The 22553-nt window shown below is 33.9% G+C and overlaps 1 protein-coding gene across 1 annotated transcript; it reads left to right on the top strand.

Annotated features, from left to right (window-relative positions):
* Positions 1–214: 214 nt before the first annotated feature.
* Positions 215–22038, top strand: LOC127724079 (uncharacterized). The gene is made up of 5 exons (XM_052230927.1): positions 215–256; positions 10661–11060; positions 13436–13662; positions 18630–18837; positions 20495–22038. Exons 2-5 carry the CDS (start codon positions 10790–10792, stop codon positions 22018–22020), a joined length of 2232 nt encoding a protein of 743 aa, XP_052086887.1. The 5' UTR covers positions 215–256; positions 10661–10789; the 3' UTR covers positions 22021–22038.
* Positions 22039–22553: the final 515 nt, after the last annotated feature.

Below are 22553 nucleotides of genomic sequence, written 5' to 3' on the forward strand. Positions count from 1 at the left end.
TTGTTAGTTTCCAGTTTAAATTGAATTATGTTTGGGCAAAAACTAAAGTTGTAAATCTTCAGGCAAAGTTGACCTTGAGCGGCTTCGATCGGCTTTCTTAGCCGTAAAATGACAGCTCTCATTCGTTAATTGAATCTCTAATGGATAATGACGTAAACAAATACAACACATTATACAAGAATGCAGTTACTTCCGATATTTGTTTTTTGTTTCCTGATATCTGAAGCTGTTGACATAATAAAACATTATGCACATGGTAAGAAAAAACAACTAATTTTGCTAATTTTGGCTTCTGGCAAATTGTGTAGACCACGAATTCAGCTGCTTAAGGTAATATATATATATACATTTATATTATAAAGTGCCTAGAAAATCAACCTAACAGTGTTAGAGTAGATTTGATTCTTTACTTCCTCCCCGGCCGGGGCTGGAACCTGCATAATACACATGCATGTTTATATCAAATTTTATTAAATAGCCGTTTCTTCGGGAACTACAGATATTAACAAAAAACATCACTTATATTATTGCATGTAACAGCATTAACAACAATAGTTATAATAATAGTATTTTATAAATAAAATCGAGCATCTTTATGGTGTGCCATTTTACTATAAAAAAATGCAGGCTTAAACAATGAACACTCCGATCTAATAATTTGTTATTTTTCTTTTCGGTAAAAATTACCAATAAGTTCTTCGATAAAGATTACCAACAAGTTCTTTCAAAAGCCACCAGCGGATCATATGGGAATTATAAAAAGCCTTCTACGAAGTTTGACTAGCATTGCTCATTCAAATTAATTGGTAAATGAGTTGTTTATTTCAATGAAGATGAATTTCAAATATTTATATTCATATATGATACTGTCAAAAATCAAAAAGTCGTCTGCAAATTAAAGAGTCCTCTGCGGAGACAGGCGTTGGGACATTGGCACCCCCTTTTATTTTATTTTTTTATGTTGAGGATTTTTTATTAGCATTTCATAAATTTCCCTTAACTATGTATGCTTGTTCTTATCTGCCCCTCTACACTTATTTTCCTAATTGGTAAATTTTCACTTATTCTTTTGTGCACAATCGATCATCTGGTAGATTCAATTTCCCCTCTCTTTATTTCATGTAATTGTTTTATGTACAAAGTGCTTGAATTTGTACATAAATTAATGATATAGGAAAATTGATTACAAATCTGGAGGAAAATGATGTGCTTGAATGTGAGAAAATCTAAGAGTACTTTTCTATGGCTAAGGTTCTATTGTCTTTAATGATTTATACAAGTGAGAACATGTTTCGGAGAGGAGAATAAATCATATATGAATGATCAGGATCGGAATTGAATAAAATTACAGTACTGGTACTCGAGCCAGTGGCAGATTCGGGGGAGGGGGGATGGGGGTTCCGGGGGGGTTGGAACCCCCCTTTTTTGTGACGATCAATGCTTTTGAATGGGGACATATGGTTTGACCCCCCCCCCCCCTTATCCTGGGTTGGAACCCCCCTTTTAAAAATCGCTGGATCCGACCCTGCGAGCACCGATCGCCGAATCATATTGCCATACTTTCGCTTTTGGGTACATATTGTTAGATGGGTGTTTAAAGTCAATACTAATACATTTATTATTAAAACGCATTCCCTTTTCTTCATTAATCTGTATTAAACACCGATTTGTTTTCCTTTGTATGACCATATACTTCAATGATACGACATTTTATAATATATCGCCAGACATTGCTTCGCATGGTAAAATATTTCAGAATTAATTTAAAGGTATCGCGTTTCCGTCTAATCAAGGAGATCCGAATATCTCCTCCCTTATTTGGTCTATCTAATGAAAAAGTGTTTGGTTTTAACTTTTTTTTATGGTTCTTATGGTTATCGATAGTTGCTTTCATCCACGTTCTTTGGTCACCGGAGGAAAGCTGTCTCATTGGCAATCACACCACATCTTCTTATTTTTTATATTGATCGATACATATATCCCGCTGGATAATTTTATCAAACTTCGAACTATTAGATACTGGGCAAAACTTGTTACCGGAAAAGAAAAGAAATTTACTGTTATTTTATACAATCTAGTTACTTATAATAACAATGAAAACATAGCTAGTTGAAATAATGTTAAATCAGTTCTTGATTATTGTGGACTAATAGATATTTGGAACTCTAAAAAATCCATGAGTAGTGACTGGTTTTATAATTCTGTCAAATTCAGTTTAGACAGACGTGGTATGCGACTATTAAAGATTATTTAAAATCAAACTAATTCTGAAAACTGCTTTAAGTATTTTAGATGACAAAAACATAAAATTGCTACTTTTTGTAGATATACAACTTTTGAACACTATAAATCGTGTCGAAATCGGTAGAGATGGCACAATACTCAGAGAGAAAACCACATTTGGTTTTTTATGTAAAAACTTATCCCGTTGCTTTTTCGCAAATTCTCCATCGGCAATCCTCGGGTGAATTCGCTACTCTCCTTCTGGAGGAACGGAATCGGCCGAGTTTACAAGAGTGATCATATTCTATGGACGAAAGTAGAAAACAGGTTTTAAAGCACTGTTTCGTAAACATTGTTAACAGACTATATATTCTAAAATTTCAAGATCATATGAAGAGCTACAATCCGCCCGAACTGAACAAGTTGTGCAAACTTATACAAGAATATTTAATAAATGTCTAAAATTTCCTAGGTAACCACTTTATCATGTTTATATCATTTCACCTGATTGAAATGCAGACCCTGTGACACGAAAACAAAGCGTGAACTCAGGATCTGTATTTAAATCAGAGTGTATTTTATATTATGTAATCTATTTTACATGTCTCAATACCATTGCACTTTTGCCGCTTACGAGAATAATATATATATATATGGATCTGTCGTAGAGTTGTCACTTGTTTAGACGTACTTATCAAATAATTATTTCTGTGACAGCATCTTACGATCCTCTACGATAGATAATTTAGCTAATCGGCAATCAATTCCATCTTCATGCCTAATATATCATGTACTGTGTTACAACTCTAGATTCTACTGACGAATAAAAGGTAACACTAGGCCCCCGAAATCTGAATTTTTAAGTTTAGTCTAGGTGGCCGAGTGGCCTAGAGCGCTGGACAGAGTGCAGGCGGTGTTGTCTCGATATCTCAATAGCATGAGTTCGAATCCCAAAAATTTGCTTCCGCAAATTTGCAGATTTAACATTGTTGTGCTAATATTTAGAGTAATTGTGAATATAATATGTGTTTTCCGTCGTGTATCACCTTTACTGGTGAATGGATGGATCTGTCGTAGAGTTCTCACTTGTTTAGACGTACTTATTAAATACTTATTTCTGTGACTGCATCTTACGATAATTTAGCTAATCTGTAATCAATTCCATCTTCATGCCTAATATATCATGTACTGTGTTACAACTCTAGATTCTACTGACGAGGAAAGGAAATACTAGGCCACCGAAAGCTCAATTTTAAAGTTCAGTCTAGGTGGCCGAGTGGTCTAGAGCGCTGGACCGAGTGCAGGCGATGTTGTCTCGATATCTCGAGAGCATGAGTTCAAATCCCGGCGAGGGAAGAACAAAAATTTGCTTCCGCAAATTTGCAGATTTAACATTGTTGTGCTGATATTTAGAGTAATTATGTATATATATATATATATATATATGTTTTCAATTTAGACTTATACACCGCATTTCCTATTTCTTATATTGCCCATTTGGTATCGTGATATTAATAATATTCTGTTCAATTTATTCGGAATTTTTTGAGACAGTTTAGAGATCGACATATTGAAAGACTCCTGTCTATTTCTGAAGGCTACTTACTGACCTCTAGATGTTGTGTGTTGGATTGCTGTCTCATTGACTTATTTCCTGCATCGGTCGTGACATTCTGCGTTTCAATCTCTATATGTTCACCTACTTAACATGAGAAAAGTGATAAACATCTGCATGATCTACAGTACTTTCCTTGTTGGTGAATTCGATGAATCCTCCTATAAAATTGTAAAATACTATAGAAGTACACTTCCGTCTTTGTACTTCCGTCTTTGTTATAAAGTTTATCGAACTATTAGTTTTCCGTTGACGTACACAAACTACAAGTGTACATCGAAAAGATCTAGTTTATTTAATAATTTACTTTATCATTTAACGATAACTAATTTGGTGACCCCTTTAAATTTTAATTCAATTTAATGGAAATTGTAATAATATATGATAACAAAAAGTAGTACAGGATTTAAAAAAATAATAATTTAAAGGGGCATTAGCTGTCAAATTCATGTTCACCGATTTGACTCAAATTTTCATAATTGATTCATAACATACTCAAACGTATATCCAATTTATAAAACGTTTAAAATAAACAATTTACAATGCATGGGCTCGATAATATGTATCAGAATTTCTTGTGTATTTTAGTCTAGACGCCATCTAATTAACCATCGAGGTGACCTCCGAAGACTGCCGATATAACCCGATGTAAACATAAATATAGATATACATAGATAGCGAAATCGTGCAATTGGATTTTTCTAGGTCTGTTTGATTTCATATTATAGGTTACAAATATATGTAAATCATCGTATTTACCTGTTTAAGAAAGAGTGTTTGTGGATCGCATCAGTCAATCAAATGGTTTACTCTTGTTTCACTTTCAATGTTGACATTCTTTTCCTTTTTATAACTGAACACGCCTAATTCATGCGTAACCTAACTCTAGCTAATGGGTTAAATTGAAGGTCACATGAATACGGATTCAATGAGGTCGAATTATTCACTTGGAAGTGAATAATTCATCAGCGATGTTTTTTTGCTTATTTTGACAAAATGGAACCAAACTGGCTGCTAAAAGTGAATTATTATTTCAATATTTCACTTTCACTAAAAATTGAACAATGAAAAATCATATTTTATTTTTTTTTATATCTCGTAGCTAATGCCCTTTTAAAGTCAAAATTACTGAACTTTCTTAAGATAATACGTTTATTCTATACATTTGTACTTCTATTTTCCGGATATGTAATTTACTATATCCCAGAAAGTATTAAAGTTATATTTATCAGTTCTTCGATATTCATTAAAGTTTCGTATGCTTTAGTTGCATGGTAATTTATATAAATTCAGTGATATCACCCATGTATGTACTTGTTACTATATATATAATAAAATATTAATTTTCGCGAACCATTTAGGTCACAGAAATTCCAAAAAATGGCATCAGTAAGGAGAGTTGTACAAATGATGTGAATACACAGAACCCGGATCCAAATTATCTTTTACTTAAAGTATTCATCATTTTCTGTTTTGTATGTACTAACAACATTTCATTTTTCTACAATTTCGATTAAAATATTATAAAACCTGCAGTTCAATAGGTCACATGCCCCAAATAAACATTCCCCGATTGGTCGAACTACTGTGGCCTCGGTGTAAAGCAACGCAAGCCTCGATGTAAAGATCACGCTTCCAAAAATAGAGGTATGTCCCAACTTAACATTCCCCGATTGGTTGAATTGCTGCTCGATGTAAAGCAACGGAAGCCTTGATGCAATGAAGAAAAGGGGTTGACAGGATAAACGTAATCGTTATAAATTTTAACTTCATGGTTCTTATGCAAGCAAATTTAATAAACAATGATTTTATACAGTTGTGTTATTGTTTTCACTTTACATAGGGCTTTATTTCTGATTTAATTTCTGTGTACACAATTCTGAATCTACATATTTCACCTATATCAATATTAGGTAATCCGTTTGGACGATTCCATATACTATTATGTTTTAGGGTTTTATAGCTTTAGTGTCGAGTTGGTGTATAGTATTGAGGGCTATCTGCGAGAAATAAATCCTTTTTTCTGATAGATTAACTAAATTCAAAACCAATATAAAAATTTAACTGAGTAAATTGATCGGAATGTGAATGATACATAAACCTAAAATTCGTTTTGGTCTATCCCAGTGATGACATTTGCGCGGGAATTTAGTCCATTGACATCGTAATATAATTTACTTTGGATTGTAATTATCTTTAGATGTAATGTTACAGGATTTAATGTGAAATTATTTGTCTCTTCTTTTATAGTACACGAGTTTGACGTCAGGTTTGTACACATGAAGTCTCTAGTCTAAAAAAAGCCAGTGACAGAACGATAAACAGATAAGCAACTGTCTAGGGCTAAGTAAGGGAGGTGAAAAAGCCAGTATTACGCAGAACGATAAACAGTTACATAGACGGATCCAGAGGGGGTGGAAAATTTGGTTGATTTTATAGGGAAGCAGGGGCGGATCCAGCCATTTTATAAAAGGGGGGTTTCCAACTATGTGTCCCCATTCAAATGCATTGATCGTCCAAAAAAAAAGGGGGGGGGGTTCCAACCCTCGGAACCGTCCCCCCGGATCCGCCACTGGGGAAGCATGACGGGAGTGGGCAACCCTTAGGTCAGTCAGCGGCCACTCCCCTTTTATGAAAAGTTGTGGATCCGCCACTAAGATTTATATAAGCAGGTTTTCTTTGTGTAGATACCATTAAATATCACCAACTGTGACTGAGTACACAATTTGATTCATTTTAGCTCATCAGCTGGGCTCACTCGCTAAAAAGGTTCATTGCGGGCCTGCTCACTGGCTAACATTTTACGATATTCATGACTCGTGTAGAAAAGCTGATAATCTATACATGTGTGTGAGGAGTAGTTATCAAGCTTGCTTTCGTCTGTAAAAACTGTCTTAGGCCAAGTTAGGGAGGTGAAAAGCCAGTAATAGAACGATAAACAGATGATCAGGTTTTCTTCATATAGATCCCTTGAAATATCCCCCACTGAGGACACAATTTGATTCATTTTAGCTCATTAGCTGCGCTCTCTCGCCATAATAGGTTCATTGCGGCTTACTGGCTAATATGTGAAGAAAAGCTGATAACCTATACATACATGTACATGTATATGGTCAGATCATATGTTTTCGTTCGTCATATGAATTTGTACTATGCATGCCTTTTCAATGGAAATTGTGATGACAGTATGCATTCTTAATAGCACGAAAAACGATGAGAAGAGGATACATATGTCAACCAAAATTTTTCAGCAACGTCAAAATATGTGAGGACACACTATCAAGATCTATTAAGCTTGCGTTCATGTTGCGTTAAAACTGTTTTAGGAAGGTGAAAAATACCAACAATATAACAATAAATAGATAATCGATATTGTAAAATATCAATGTGTTGAAAAGCCAATGGTCTACATATATACTTAAATATGTCAACCATAAAATAAAACTGATTTAATTTACACCACAACTGTTGAAAAAACCTTTATGTTTATATAACTTATCTCATTCTAGTCCATTCAACTGACAGAATCAGTGTACATTTCATGAACTCTTTAATAACAATAATTATCATGGACTATTCTTTATAGCAATATCTGTTAGCCATTTAGGGGTCTTTTGCATTCAAAGTTTAGTTTTAGTGGGTTTATTTTGCGAAAAAGAACTCAATTTCCAGATCAAAGTTAACATTTTCTATATATTTTGTTGTGTCAAAATGACCTAATGAATATAAAGGACAGTACCCATATAGACCCAAAAATGGTATATCACATTCTTCACATGACATTTTAGCAGGAAAGACTGCCATTGGAGTATATAACTTTTAACCTGTGTATGTATAATTAAAATATGATAATAAAATTCATATCTTTTTCAGGACTTCTGATCGAACCATGTACATGTAGTATGGCATGTTTGTGAGATATGGTTTTGGTGGATAGGATGTTCATGAAGGACCTGTAGTACAAAGTATATCACTGGATTGAGCTCTTTGTCTAAGTGTATTATTAAAGTGCTTTGCTTTGAGCTCAGTTCATTGTTATGCAATTCATTCTTTGTGAAATAAAGATTCGACAGACAACTCTCATGTACAAGGATTTCAAGTCAGGGTAGTATCCATTCTATGTACAATGTAAGTAATAAGGAGATAAAAGCATTTTATTATGATTTGAACCAAACATTTTTTGTCCTTTAACCAAATTTTAAAAAAAGAACAAATTTACCCACCAATGCTACACTCGCTACTAGCAATATGATGCTAGGTTGTTTTAATACATCTGTACTGCCTACTGATGACTCGGTCCTGAGTGTAAATGGTCATTCAGTATGTTAAAAAAAAAAAAAAAAAATTATAAGGCCGATCTGGCCTAATTGATTTCTAAAACTAAATTTCATTGTACATGTTCAACATTTTTCATTCATTTGTTTATTTCTTAATTTGTGTGAATTAACATTGTTACAGTAAATGTTAATTACTACACTTTCATACCACAACAAATACTGTATTGGTATCACTTGTATTTGTATCCATATAACAAAAAAAAATTGAAAAGAGAATAATTTTGCAATACCTTTTTCATATTGAATACTATAACTTTTTTGATATTTAGACATATTATGTAGATTTTCATAATACCCACTTGACATGCTTGAAATTCTATCAGATTACTTTTGGATCAGTTATGAGTCTTTGAAGCATGCTCACAAAGGTTTTTTTGTTGATATCGTTTTCAAAACTTTTTTTTGCTTCGGCCAGCTTTGGAGGAGATGTTATCAAAGAATTGATAAAAAAACAACACAGAAGTTTACTTTCTAGTTCATCTAGCCCCAAGCATCATGTCAGGCATTTTCATTACTAAAAACCAATAAATGTCTTCTAATCTGAGAAACAATTTCGACATTTTAACAAAATATTTTACTAATGATACTGACAATCCACCACAAAGTAATATAAATAGAACCATACAAATAGTGAGCAAATACATATAAAAAAGATGTGGTATGATTGCCAATGAGACAATTCTCCACAACAGACTAAAATGACACAGAAATTAACAACTACGGGTCACCGTACAGCCTTCAACAATGAGCAAAGCCCATAACGCATAGTCATTTATGTTATTTATGTACACAAAATAAACGAAAAACAAATATTATGTAACACATAGACAAACGACAACCACTGAATTACAGCCTCCTGATATCATGTTCTCAGATATCATCTCCCATTTAAAAAAAAATCACATGAAAAAATGAACCTATTATGTGTTGCTCTCCTAGCTACAAAATTTATCCAAAATCAAAGATGTGGAAAATATTCTATCATAATCATTTGGTCATTAATGCAATTAGTGTCTCTTCCATGCCCTCTTGAACTTAAAATCTAAATATTAAATAAACAACACTCCTCATGCTCAGGTTGGTTGTCATCGTGCAACACAGTTAATAACACCATATAGGAAAAACATAGAACTCCTTTTGTCATATAAAACACTGTCAAACATCCAAACATACTATCCACATTCATCTGTGTCCACACTTGTTACCTTATAAAGATACCTCTGTAAGTTTCGCTACTACAAAAGATCATGGTTTGTTTGTTCGTTGTTTTTCGTTTTTTGCTATGGTGGTGTCGCTTTCTCTTCGACTTAAGCATTTTAAATGTCCCTCTGGTATCTTCCGCCTCCTTTTTGACACTGAAACGCTTAAAAGATATCTCTGTTAAGCTAAAACTCTTAAAAGGTAAATCTGTTACACTGCCATTAAATGCTTTACGGTATTTACACTAGAGCTCTGCTTTTTATGATTAAAGTAAACGAGAAATGACTTTCACTCGACTTAGTGTTAACGGCGTTCCCTGAAGCCGATTTCCTAAGTTCTCTTCGATGATGTTTAAAAATTATAAACCCAGCGCACAGTAACAAAATATAAGTCCAATAAGGGAGCTACCATTTGATTTTTAAGGGGGGGCTAGGATGAAAAATTTTGTCCTGCATTTTTTTTAAGTTGTAATCTCTGTCCTGTCTTTTTATTTTCCACTCTATTCGGTCCTGCCTTTTTTTTAAAAGTTTATCCTGACTTTTTTTTACCTAAATTGTCATTCTGACTTTTTTTTTGCAAGTGTCTCATCCTGCCTTTTTTTTTACTCAAAACTTTCAAATTTCATCCTAGCCCCCCCCCCCCCCCCCCCAATCAAATGGTAGCTCCATAAAAACAGACAGCACATGGCATTAAAGCCAGACAAACAACAATTCGTAAAAATTATTCACAGAAAACTAAAGATTGAGTGTGTTGCACCCCATGCACTAAAAACTGGGGATGTATCCAAGTGCTTCTGATGGTTAGCAGTTCTTGCTTCAAGTGGGGCCGTCGTGCTGCTTATGGCGAGTCAAAATCCGTTTATTGGTCGTGAACAAGGGAGGACGGAACTAAGTAAAACTTAAGAAGAGATTATTTCAACCTCAGCATTAAGTAGCTTCCTTTAACGCAGCCATAATCTGTCAAGGTCATCCTTTAAGAATTTTGTGTTCAGGAACTTTATTTCTTTTTTTTTTTTTTTTATCGCGGGAGATATTTGTTTAAGCTGTTATAAAATAACTCAACATATAATTTGTTTAATTTTACGGAATAAACATTTCTAAAAGTCTAATCTGATGTGTAGTTTTATCTCTGTTTTGAAAGAATAGTTATAATTATTATGATTATTATCTAACTACATTAATAATTAGAAATTAATGGAAGTGGAAGAGAGTATAAATGAATGCATTATTTAAGCATATATATCTAAGGTCAAAATGTAAGCTGTAATCAACGTTTATTTACACAGATACTAGAGTACTTACATACTGTTATATAAAGGAAAACAGGTGACTGATTTTGGCAAAGATGAAAAACAGAGTTCTTGACTGAATACAGTGGATCAAAGTTGTTCCTCAGAGGCTCTAATTTTGTAATCATGACTTCGATTTCAAAACTTACAGAAGAAGAAAGAAACTTCACCAAATTTTTCTTGCTCAACTTTAAAGTATCACCTGATATTGCAAGGAGATTCTTTGACGGAGTATTTCCGCCAACACAATTAGCTCAAAATATTAACAGTAGTATGCATGTCATCATCAAATTGAAAAATCAAAAAAGAATCAATCAGGCCCAGTTAGAGCTACTTATGGCTGTTCCAGGAACGATATGGCCAAATTACCTTCCTTCGATGCCTGTGGGAACAAAAGGTAAAAATATTATGATAATAGAATGAATAGTTTTTCTTTTACATTCACATTCTGTTTTTAGATAACGCTTAGATTGTGGCGTAAACCTGTGACTAAACATACGAATGTGACATATTACACTTTTGTTTTTGTACCAAAATAAACAATTGGTTTATATTTCTGTGTTGAGCCGATGTCAATGTCATGCCAAATAACCATCGTCTTAATTCGAATCAGCCTGTTTTGTTTACGCCAACCGACCCATGAGTTAAATCGAACTGTCCTTTTCAGTGTAGAAACGTTACAGCTTTATTTATGCAGAGATTCAGTTTGACCTGTGGTTTTTCAGTCTATCGATCTAAAGTTTTCGTGCTTCAAATTTCCAACTTGTGTGCGAGTCAAAAAATACTGTGAAAAGTTCTAATCGAAATTAGATTTCTTTTTTAATTTTAATTGACAAGATGTTTCTTTTTTAATTTTAATAACCACAGTTTGCATGGTCATGATGACGGGTGTCACATGTGGATCAGGAACTACTTACCCTTCCAGAGCACATAAGTTCACATCGGTTCCTGGTTGGGTTCGTGTTACTCAGTCCTTAGTTATCTAATTAGTGTTTTGTGATCTTTTCGTTATTTTTTTTTTATTTTTTGCAATGGCGTTGTCAGTTTTCCTTAGACAGGTGAGTTTTGAATGTTCGTTTGTAATTTTGGTATCTTCCGAATCATTGTTTCATATGATTGCTTAATAACGCAAGGTTAATGATCTGTAAACCCTAAGATCCCCTGGTATGTAAGAATAAAAAAAAAAATAATAGATTTTTTTCATATTTTGCCAAAATGTGGTACATTGTTAAGACTGTGTTATGTTACATCAAAGTACTGAAGCACTGAACATCGGATGACAGCAAGTTCTGGTGGATGGTCACAAACATTTGTCTCAGAAAAAAAATCACATCTCTATACCTGAAAGTTAGGTTAAGGTACATAGATATATTTTTTTCTGAGACAAGTTCCTGTGTGGATGATGAATAAATGACAGGGAATTCAACCTCACCGTAATAACTATTATATTGTAGTGATATAATCATTTGTTATCAGTATACTCTGGTTTGTTGTTATATATTATATTGATATTTGTATAACAGTTACATATAATTTTCACCCATTTGCATATCATTCTATTCTACTATTCTAATGATAATGCAGTGCAAGTGCATGGTGGACACTCTTCTGTAATAATTTGTTTTTCCAGGAACATATATATTAGATATACTGTTCCCAGGTTTTTCAAATAGATTGGATTTGAGTAGGCATTCATATTTTCCCGCGTTTGTTGCAAAACGTTCTTGAGATATTCTTCCGCATGCGTTAACACAAATTTTCTGTATTCTTGATTTGTTATTGATATATATACATGTATTTCTCACGACAAAACATTTTACATCATTTATCTTTGTTCTTAAAAATTATTTTCATGAATATTTATTGATGAAATTAATATATAACAAGCGATAAAGAATTCTATTTTGCACTCGATAATATCCGCGTAATTATACGAAATACGTTCGGTTATCAGTCAAAAACGCAAGTCACGTGGGTAGAAATAAGCATGGCATCCTAACCCAATCTAATACTTCGTCTACTGTCAAGCAGTTGGCCAGGATCCCAGGCTAGGTAGAAATGTCTGTGGCAACATAACACCGGAATGCCCACACGGTCATCCGCTGTAAAAATGACACACAAAAAAAAAAAAATAAAATAAAATTATAGGTTCGGAGCATTACAGATAAAATACGAGAAGTTAGCTCTTATAAAATGTTTTCAAAATGCTATAACATAAAATAGGGAAAAAATTTGTAGATTCCTTTAGACATTGTAATAATATCTGAGTTACCTCCACTTAATACCCTAAATTAAATAAATTGCAATCAAGCAAAAATTATCTACATTTGTAAAAATATTAGAAGTTAAAATAACAAAAATTTGTTCATTAAATTGAAAATTCACATTACTTAATTGCATCAACTTTTGCTGACTTGATTAAAAATTCACATTACTTAATTGCATTTCTGCATCAAATTTTGCAGACTTGATTATAAAAATCTAGACCTATTGTTGTCTGCTATTTTACAATTTAAGATAGCGAATATTAAAAGACAACCATACTCCTTTCTTGTAATCGATATATGAATGACAACATCAAAATAAATATTCAAAAAGGAGAAAGACAAAATTCTCCTGGTTTAATCTACTCACTGGTTCAACATCCGAAATTATTAAACAACAAAATAAAGTCCGAAGTTTGGTAAAGATTTGTGAAAATAACAGTAGTGTGAAATGAATATAAGGGAAATTAACCCCACCTCTTTTCATATTTTTTTCCTTTTGTTTTAGCTACCTCTTCTAAGGACTTTGATCTCACACTGATGATATTTCTGCTGCGTAATATAGGAGGCGTATTAACACCCTCAAATGGTTGGGATCAACTTCCGCATCCGAGTGATATGTTACCCGGAGCTCACCTAGCTACAATGAAGTGGTACAGAAATAAGTTGGCCCATACAGCAGTAACGTCTATGGATAAAAATGAATTTACAGACAAATGGACTCGCGTTGAAAAGGTATGTTGTAGCAAGCGAACCACATTCTATCATTTTGTTCAGATATGCGTCATTGTGAATTAGAACAAAAATTAAAGATAAGTATCTATTAGCTGATATTATTCAAAAGTGTAAAAAAAATGTGAACACAGGTATCTTCTATAAATGACTTATTTTCGATTATGTTAATTTAATGTTCATTTATCTAAGGCCAACTTCCAAAGGGGAAGATAATAAGACTTCATACTTTTAATACAGGTAACTTTTTCGGGAAGGGGTATTTAATACACATAAGCGTGTCCGTCTGTAAAGGTCCGTTTTGAAAGCAATTATACACTTATTTCAAACGGGATAGCACATCCTCATTTTTACGGAGATGTTGTTTACCGAGCCCGGAAATATGGAAACGATCCGGGTAAACTTATCGATCCTTTACATAAACTTATTCTAAAAGGTTACCAATTCAACACTGTAATTAGATCTTTGAATATTGTTTTATTGGTATTAATTTTGATTTTGTTATCAGTAGATTAAGATCAAACTAAATGTTATTTGTATATACATATGCACATTCATGGCTCTACAATCTGTCGATACCTGTATCTTGGCATTGCACAAGGTCATATTTTTCTCTGACTGTTTATGACGTCTTGACACTAAATCCATTGGAGGTTGGATGTGTACTAATTGATATTTTAATCTTAGATGCATGATTTTTTTCATTAGTTGTTATTGGCTTTGAACTAGCTGTCAGTAACTGCGAGTACTCTTAGATCTATACTTAGTGTCTTTCTGTTGTGTGGATGTATAAGTACCCGTCCACGTCCACTCTGTGTTTTTCTATTTGTTTCCATCTGATGAGTTAAGCCTTTTTCAACTGATTTTTATAGTTTTTTTCTTATGTTGTACTGTTACACCACTGTCCCAGGTTAGTGGTGGGTTGGCGCCTTCAAACGAGTTTAACCCCGCCACATTCTGTATGTGCCTGTCCCAAGTCATGAGCCTGTAATTCAGTGGTCGTCGTTTGTTGCTGTGTAACATATTTGTTTTTCGTTCATTATTTTGTACATAAATTAGGCTGTTAGTTTTCTCGTTTGAATTGTTTTACATTTGTCATTTTTGGGCCTTTTATAGCTGACTATGCGGTATGGGCTTTGCTCATTGTTGAGGACCGTACGGTGACCTAGAGTTGTTAATTTCTGTGTCATTTGGTCTCTTGAGGAAAGTTGTCTCATTGGCAATCATACCACATTTATTTTTATATGTATGTAAAAATATTTAAGGCGTTGCCACAAATATTTGTGTAAAGAAAAGGAGATGTAGGGTATCAAAAATAACCAAATTAACACTAAAGCTAAATAAGGTCAACACTCGAGTTTCTTCAATTGGTACATGTCTTTACACTATTTCAAGCTCGAAACTTTCATGAAAACCATAATCACAGTTTCATGTATATGTTTGTAATATAATGACTTTTCTGACAAAAGATTGACGAAAGATACCAGAGGGACAGTCAAACTCATAGATCGAAAACAAACTGACAACGCCATGGCCAAAAATAAATAGACAAACAGACAAATAATAGTACAGATGACAACAAATGGTATATAGTTGAACTTTGATCGGTGCATGTGAATATTGTTGGCAAATGTTCAAAACCATAGTTTTAGTATATGTTAAGCAACGGTCCAGAAAATTAGCCAGTCAGATATTTATAACATGAAAAAAAAGAAGATATGGTATGATTACCAATGAGGTAACTATCCACCAGAAACAAACTGACATAGATGTTAGGATTTATACGTCACCCTACGGCATTTAACAATAAGAAATACTCATACCACATTGCAAGCTAGAAAAGGATCCGACATGACAAATGTAGAAAAGTTCAAACGACATAACTAACGGCATGGCATTATTTATGTACAAACAATTATAAACGAAAAGCAGATGTAACTCACAACAACAAACGACAACCAATGAAATTCAGGCTCATGATTTTGATACAGGCACACATCGAACTTGGAGGTAACCATGTTTGCGGATGCCCAACCCACCCTAACCTGGGACAGTGGTGTTAAACCGCAACATACATCATTGCAGTTCCTTTGCCTTTTGTGATTTTGCTGTTCATGTACTGATTGTGTGTCCTGGATGGATACCCCATATCATTTCTTTTCTATTATGTAAGAACTCAATGTAAAAATCAGTTGCAAAGGGGTTCACTCAGCGGATTGATTCAAAGCTAAGAAAACAACTTACAAGAAACCCAATATACTCCACCCGAGTAAGACCTACCCTAGAATATGCTTCTCCAGTATGGGACCCGCACCAAATCACCATTACACGAGATATCGAGCAAGTACAGATACAAGCAGCTCGCTTAATTTTGTCTATAGCTGCTAAAGGAACAACTCTCAAGGATGTGTAACTAAATTAATGGACCAACTAAGTGGGAATCTCTCCAACACAATCGATTGAAACAGAGTCTTGTGCTGTGTTATAAGACCCAACACCAGTTGACTGTCATTGGTCAATCCAAGTACTACACATCAGGTGACAGTAGGACCAGAGGCAACCACAATCTTAGACAAGCTAGAGTAAAGAGAGACGTACATTATCATACCTTCTTCCCTAGAACAACAAGAGAATGGAACAAATTAATAGAATCTGTAGTGGAGTCCGAATCATTAGAGGACTTCAGGGCCAATGTGAACAACATCTCCTTGGTCCAGTCACATCTCAACTAGACAGTAGAATACCCCGTGTACATATTTGTGAATGCTCACTTACTGATTTTAATGTAAATTCCATCCAGTTTAACTTTTCCTGGACCTTTACTTTTAGCCAAAGGAGTGGCCGCCTGTCTGTTTGAGATGCACCCGAGTCAATAACACTCAATTGCAGAGTCCGACTAGTAACCGGGAAGAAAAAGAAAGACAGAAAGTACGCTACTGAAATCAGCTTAAGTACGATATAGGAACAATAATTTCCGGTACAATAAAGATTCATTGGGATATAAAACGTTTGTGAGTTGGTTTATCGGTACAATTGATGAAAGATCTTAATCACACCTTTTTCAAACAGAGAATAAATAATGACATGTCTGCTGAAAATTGATTCATAAGAAAAGTTTATTGAAATAAGTACAGGCAAAAACGCAAATGATTTAAAAAGAAAGCCCTTTCCAGGAGTTAAAAATGATAAAGCACAAAATTATAATTCGAACTTTTAAAATACTATATTGGTCTAACCTCTATTCCATTCCTTTTCATCCAATTAGAATTTATATACAGACCAATATTCTGAATGGATGAAAATACAAAAAAAAAAAACCAAAACTAAACAGTTTCCTACATAATAAGCTAAAAACCGGCAAGCTTTTTGGAAAAGCTATTACTTGTATTAACAATAATTAACAAGTTCCGGGTCGCTTTCGATACCGATAATAATAGTATATGTTACATGTTACCTTACCTGTTACCTAAACTGTACGTTCCACCTCTCGTCATTATACTGGGATTGACACTAATAAATTCAATCAATGAAAAGAAAAATATCTACAAGTAGTTTCCGGTTGTAGTAAGAAAACCAGGACGGATTCAAGCAGAAAGATTTTGAAAGCAGAGAAAACTGTGCACCTCATTATCAGCATGACTTTAGCAAATATCAATACGAAAACTAAAAATCCAGGCTGAAAAGAAGGCGTACGTACTTTAATTCATTCATGGACCCGCGATGTGGCGGGTGTATTCTAGTATTATATAAATAAACCGTCCTTGGACGGCATTCGAACCGTTGTCCCTATCATAGATGTATAAACCAATATATACATCTATGTCCCTATTAACTTGCATTGATTTCTGCTTTGAGGGAAGCGAGAGCCTTATCTCCACTGCTACCCGAGTTAACATAATCAAATGGTAAGTTAAGGCACTTAAACTATATATGGAAAAATGAATAAAAAAAGTAAATAATCAGCAAAATCTAAAAAAAAAAAACCCCGAACAAACAAATTTTTCGTTTTTGTACCTTTTTGCATGGAATGACTCATATGGTAGTGTTGGATATCATGGTTGTAAAGTTTTAGCGATATGTAAGAAATGGTTTTGTAGATAGGTATTATTCTTAATTGAACACTTTCGAAATTTTGGTAATTGATATGGTGGCGCAACTTCCAGCACCTGTTATTAGATTCAGCGTCTTTTTCAAATAGCTGCTAAGGGGAGTACCTACAGAAATTTGGCGACAGTCAATAATTGTAAAAGAAAATAATTCCTACCTCCTCCCCAGCTTCCACCTGAAATTAGAATATTCATTCAATGCTGTGTTTAGTTATTTAAACAAACGTGGTATCTGCTCTCCAAACTTGAGATGATATGACACTATTTTTAGCCTAGTTATAGTTAAGGGAGATAACTCTAAATTATTCGACTTTTCAACATTTAAGTTAATCATTGCTGACATTTGTCTTTTTCACTTATTACACACTATGCTTTTAAGGGTTGAGATTTTACCTCCGGGTGTGGGAGTTTCTCGCTGCATTGAAGACCCATTGGTGGCCATCGGCTGTTGTCTGCTCTATGGTCGGGTTGTTGTCTCTTTGACACATTCCCCATTTCCATTCTCATTTTTATGTACCACTAAGAAACGTGTCCTTCCCCTCAAACGTGTCCAATCCTCCAAAATCCCAAATCATTGTACGCCCAATCATGTCTAACTTGTATAGAACACCGAAACGTGTCCTTTTATACCTCCATATCATCTCCTTATTTTAAAAATGCCCAAACTTGTCCTTCAATTTATGAACAATCGTTATCACACGAGGGTAGATGAAACGCGCATCTGGCTTACAAAATTACAAAACTGGTGTCTTTTGAGTATTTTTTTAATGCATGTCCTTTCAAACAAAATAAAAAAAATCTTTAAACGTTATATGTCCGATAAGCTAATCATTTATTAACTAACATATACTCTTCTCATTTTAGGCATTGACATCTTTAAATAATGGCAAAAGACCACATGAGGTCAGTGATATCTTAAACCTGGATCTTGATGGAGAAATAGCAAAAACAACTGCAGACGCAGAACTAAAGCATCTTAAAAAGGAATACATTGACTGCGATAAGGAAAAAGAACAGATAGAAAGTGATCTCTCCTTTTACAGGGAAGGACATCTTCCCAAAAACATAGCAGGTTTGTTTAATCCTGAGTGAATATGAATAGAACAAGATTAATTCGTCACCTTTTGTAAATATCTGTTTAAGTCTGGCTATCTGAGATCTTTCACACACACACACACACATACCCACACACCCACACCCACCCACCCAATCACCCACCCCACCCACCCCCACACCCACACACTCACCCCCCACACACACATATATATATATATATGTTTATAGGGCAAATGATCTTAAAAAGGGGGGGTTATGGTTTTTTCTTAAAACAATATTCTGATCCCCTATTTGATGAAAAAAATAATTTGGTCACAAAAAAAAAAAATATTTTCCCCATACCTTATAGTGTTAAATTTTGAAAAAAAATAATTTGATTATGAGCGTCGAAAAACTAAAAAACTAACAAAAAATTCTGACTTAGACAAAAATTCATAACCCCTTCCCCCCTTGAAGTTAAATGGTTGCTCCCTTAAAGCTTGTTCTATTGTCCTCTTTCTACGTCACTGTCGCAAGTTAGGGAAGGGTGGAGCGCTCACTAAAATGTTTAACGATCTCATGAGTCAAGCCTTTTCAAACTGATTTTTATAGATGTCGATTCTTTATTTATATATTAATATACATATAAATATGTCTAAATTGAAAACAACGTTCAAACCTATGATTGCGTTGGATAAAAACCGCAATTTTTATACGTGTGCATGTAAAACAAATTTCTTGGTAGAGCACAAACAACATTTTCCAAAAGACCAAAAAAGTGAAAAGTATATTTTAACAAATCGCATTTGACTAACAGGTCGAACAACTGATGTTCTTAAACCCTGCTGACTGCCATTGACGATTGCCAAATAAATTGATCACGAGATGTAACATGGATCTTAATTATTAATTTAATACCAAACAAAACAATAAACTTGCGGAGAAGATGGTATACCGCAAACATGAGGTGCAAAAATTTGTACACCATATCCGGATTTCGACAATTAATGTCTCTTCAGTGATGTTAGGGATCGAAACGGTATTTGGAAGGCCATATAATTTTCCTCAATTTAAGATAGACTCTTGAATTTTGAAGAGTCGACATAGCATGAACGGATCATATAAACCCGAAGGAAAATATAATACAAGCCCAAACGAAAAAATATAAATATGTCTAAATTAAAAACAACGTTCAAACCTATGATTGCGTTGGATAAAAACCGCAATTTTTATACGTGTGCATGTAAAACAAATTTCTTGGTAGAGGGGTCTAAATACAGCACAAACAACATTTTCCAAAAGACCAAAAAAGTGAAAAGTATATTTTAACAAATCGCATTTGACTAACAGGTCGAACAACTGATATATATATATACATGTATTCTTCTATGATCTAAATAAATGCAAGATATAAGATCAACAATAACGAAAATTTAGTTGAAGTGATGTTTCTGACTATACAAGTGAAAGATAATTTATTAATTTAAGACGACACCTAAAGTCAAGGCAAGTGTAAATGTTTAGATAAGCAGTGAAAAACATAAAGAGAGGTTGATTAATTTTATCTGAAGAAAAAAACTTTAAAGGGTTTTGTTGTCGTTACTCTGAACCATGAGTTGATTTGCTCAATAATCATGTCAGTTTCATTTTGTTTCTTTCTTTTATTTACTGATTATATATATGAATCTTTACAGAAGCGAATGCAGCGTTAGTTGATGCATGGCGGATAGAAGACGACAGTTTTTACGAGACAAAGGGATCAGAATTTGTGTATGGCAAAGTAAAGGATTCTGATTGTATTTTGGTGACATCAAATTCAGGATTAGGAAAGACCGCAACCATCCGACACATCGCATTAAAGCTTCATTCAGAAGGATTTGAAATTGTTCCCGTAGAGTCCCCAGAGGATATAATCAAATACAAAACAAAACAAAAACAAGTTTTCCTTATTGATGATGTCCTTGGAAAATATGATTTAAGTCTTACACTGCTGGAAAAATGGGAAAGAATAAACGAAAAGCTGATATGCTACTTGAAAACAGAATTGGGTTCAAACAAAATATTGTGTACACTGAGATTACAAGTAGAACGCCACAAAAGATTCAAAAATGCATCGACAATTTTAAACCAGGTAGTCATTAATTTAGAACACGAGACTACTGCACTTTCAAAAGAGGAAAAACGGAAAATGTTATTGAAACACCTAAATCGAAGTAACATAGAGAATGAACTTAAAACAGAAGAGATTGAGATAATGTGTGATTCAAATTATGCCTTTCCACTTCTTTGCAAATTAGTTTCAAATGACGAGGAAAGATTCAGAAAAAGAATCGCATTCTTTAGGCAACATTTATCACTTTTGAATGAGGAACTTAATAAGATTAGTATTGAAAATAAGAAGCTATATTGCACATTGGTGCTTTGTATGTTATATAATGGTACACTAAGCAGAAGTATGTTTGACATTGACTCGCATGAATGTGATGAGAAAATAAACAAAATAATGCAAACTTGTGGGCTTCAAAGAAACACGTCGAAGAAAGAACTTGAGGATAATGCTCTCTCTGCTACAGGATCTTATTTCACTAAGGACAGTTACAATATACGGTTTATTCATGATGCTCTTGCAGAGACTGTTGGTTGTCATTTCTGTACTTTTAATCCCAAAGTAATGTTTTCAGAGTGTCATATCTTGTTCATAAGAGATCGTGTCAGAGTTCGTTCAGATGAAAATGAGATTGAAAATGAGGATGAGAATATTGTTATTATTCAGGAAGATAAGTTGATTGAAGATCATCTTAGACCATTATTTAATAGATTGTTTAATGAATTAAAAAGTGGGAGATTTTCCAGTTTATTGATGAGCCACCTTTTTAGAAATAGAAACCTCGTCCGTATATTTGGAATCACTATTGATAATAATCGGAGCATGCTTGTATCAATACATACTTTATTGACAAAGGTTAGCTCCGAGAGAGTACAAAGAGATCAGTCTATCTTTGAAAAGACTGTTGAGTTTTTATCCAGTTATAGGGACCAGTCAGTTGTAGGGAAAAAGTTAGAAGAAATATGTTCATCAAATAAAGAATTCCAAGATAACAACGATGCAATTAGTCGAGTTATAGAGGCTGCATGGTCCAGAAGTACACTTATGTACTGGATTGTGGCCTTCGGCTGTTATGAGTTCTTCAATATGCATGGAGCAAGATTACAACTATAGAACGTAAATGGTTTCTAGGAAGAGATATTATACAGCAACCAACATTCAAGTCCTTCTTTCCTCTAGCTGTTTTGGGTGGTAGCATAGATATTGTTACACACTTAATTTCTTCTGGCGCAGATGTTAACTGCTTTTCGGAATTTTGGGAAACACCGTTATATATAGCAGTAAAGTCAAGGCGATATGACATGGTACATTTACTGTTGAACAAAGGAGCAATTGTTAACCTGAGAGGATGGTTTGCAATGAAAATTCCAATTTCGGTTACAGCAAACAAACACGAATTGACTATTTTGATGCTTGAATCTGATTTAAATCAGACCGAACTTCATATTGCAGTCCGACAAAATGACTTAAAAAAGTTGAGATCAAGTATTCGATCAGAAAATATTGATTCTAAAACAAAGAGCGGATGCACAGTTCTCCATTACGCGGTAATATTAAATAATTTAGCTGCTGTGAAGGCTTTATTACATGAAGCATTACATCAAAACGATGATCACTGTTTTGTCTCAACTCAAGACGACCTAGGA

The sequence above is a fragment of the Mytilus californianus genome, unplaced genomic scaffold (assembly GCF_021869535.1).
Source record: "Mytilus californianus isolate M0D057914Y unplaced genomic scaffold, xbMytCali1.0.p SCAF_14, whole genome shotgun sequence".
NCBI lineage: Eukaryota > Metazoa > Mollusca > Bivalvia > Mytilida > Mytilidae > Mytilus > Mytilus californianus.

Bases quoted from the DNA above. Each gene is read 5' to 3' on its own strand.
- LOC127724079 (XM_052230927.1), top strand. From the start codon at position 10,790: ATGACTTCGATTTCAAAACTTACAGAAGAAGAAAGAAACTTCACCAAA. The intron at 11,061-13,435 runs GTAAAAATATTA...CTTTTGTTTTAG, and splicing joins GATGCCTGTGGGAACAAAAG to CTACCTCTTCTAAGGACTTT. The intron at 13,663-18,629 runs GTATGTTGTAGC...TTCTCATTTTAG, and splicing joins AATGGACTCGCGTTGAAAAG to GCATTGACATCTTTAAATAA.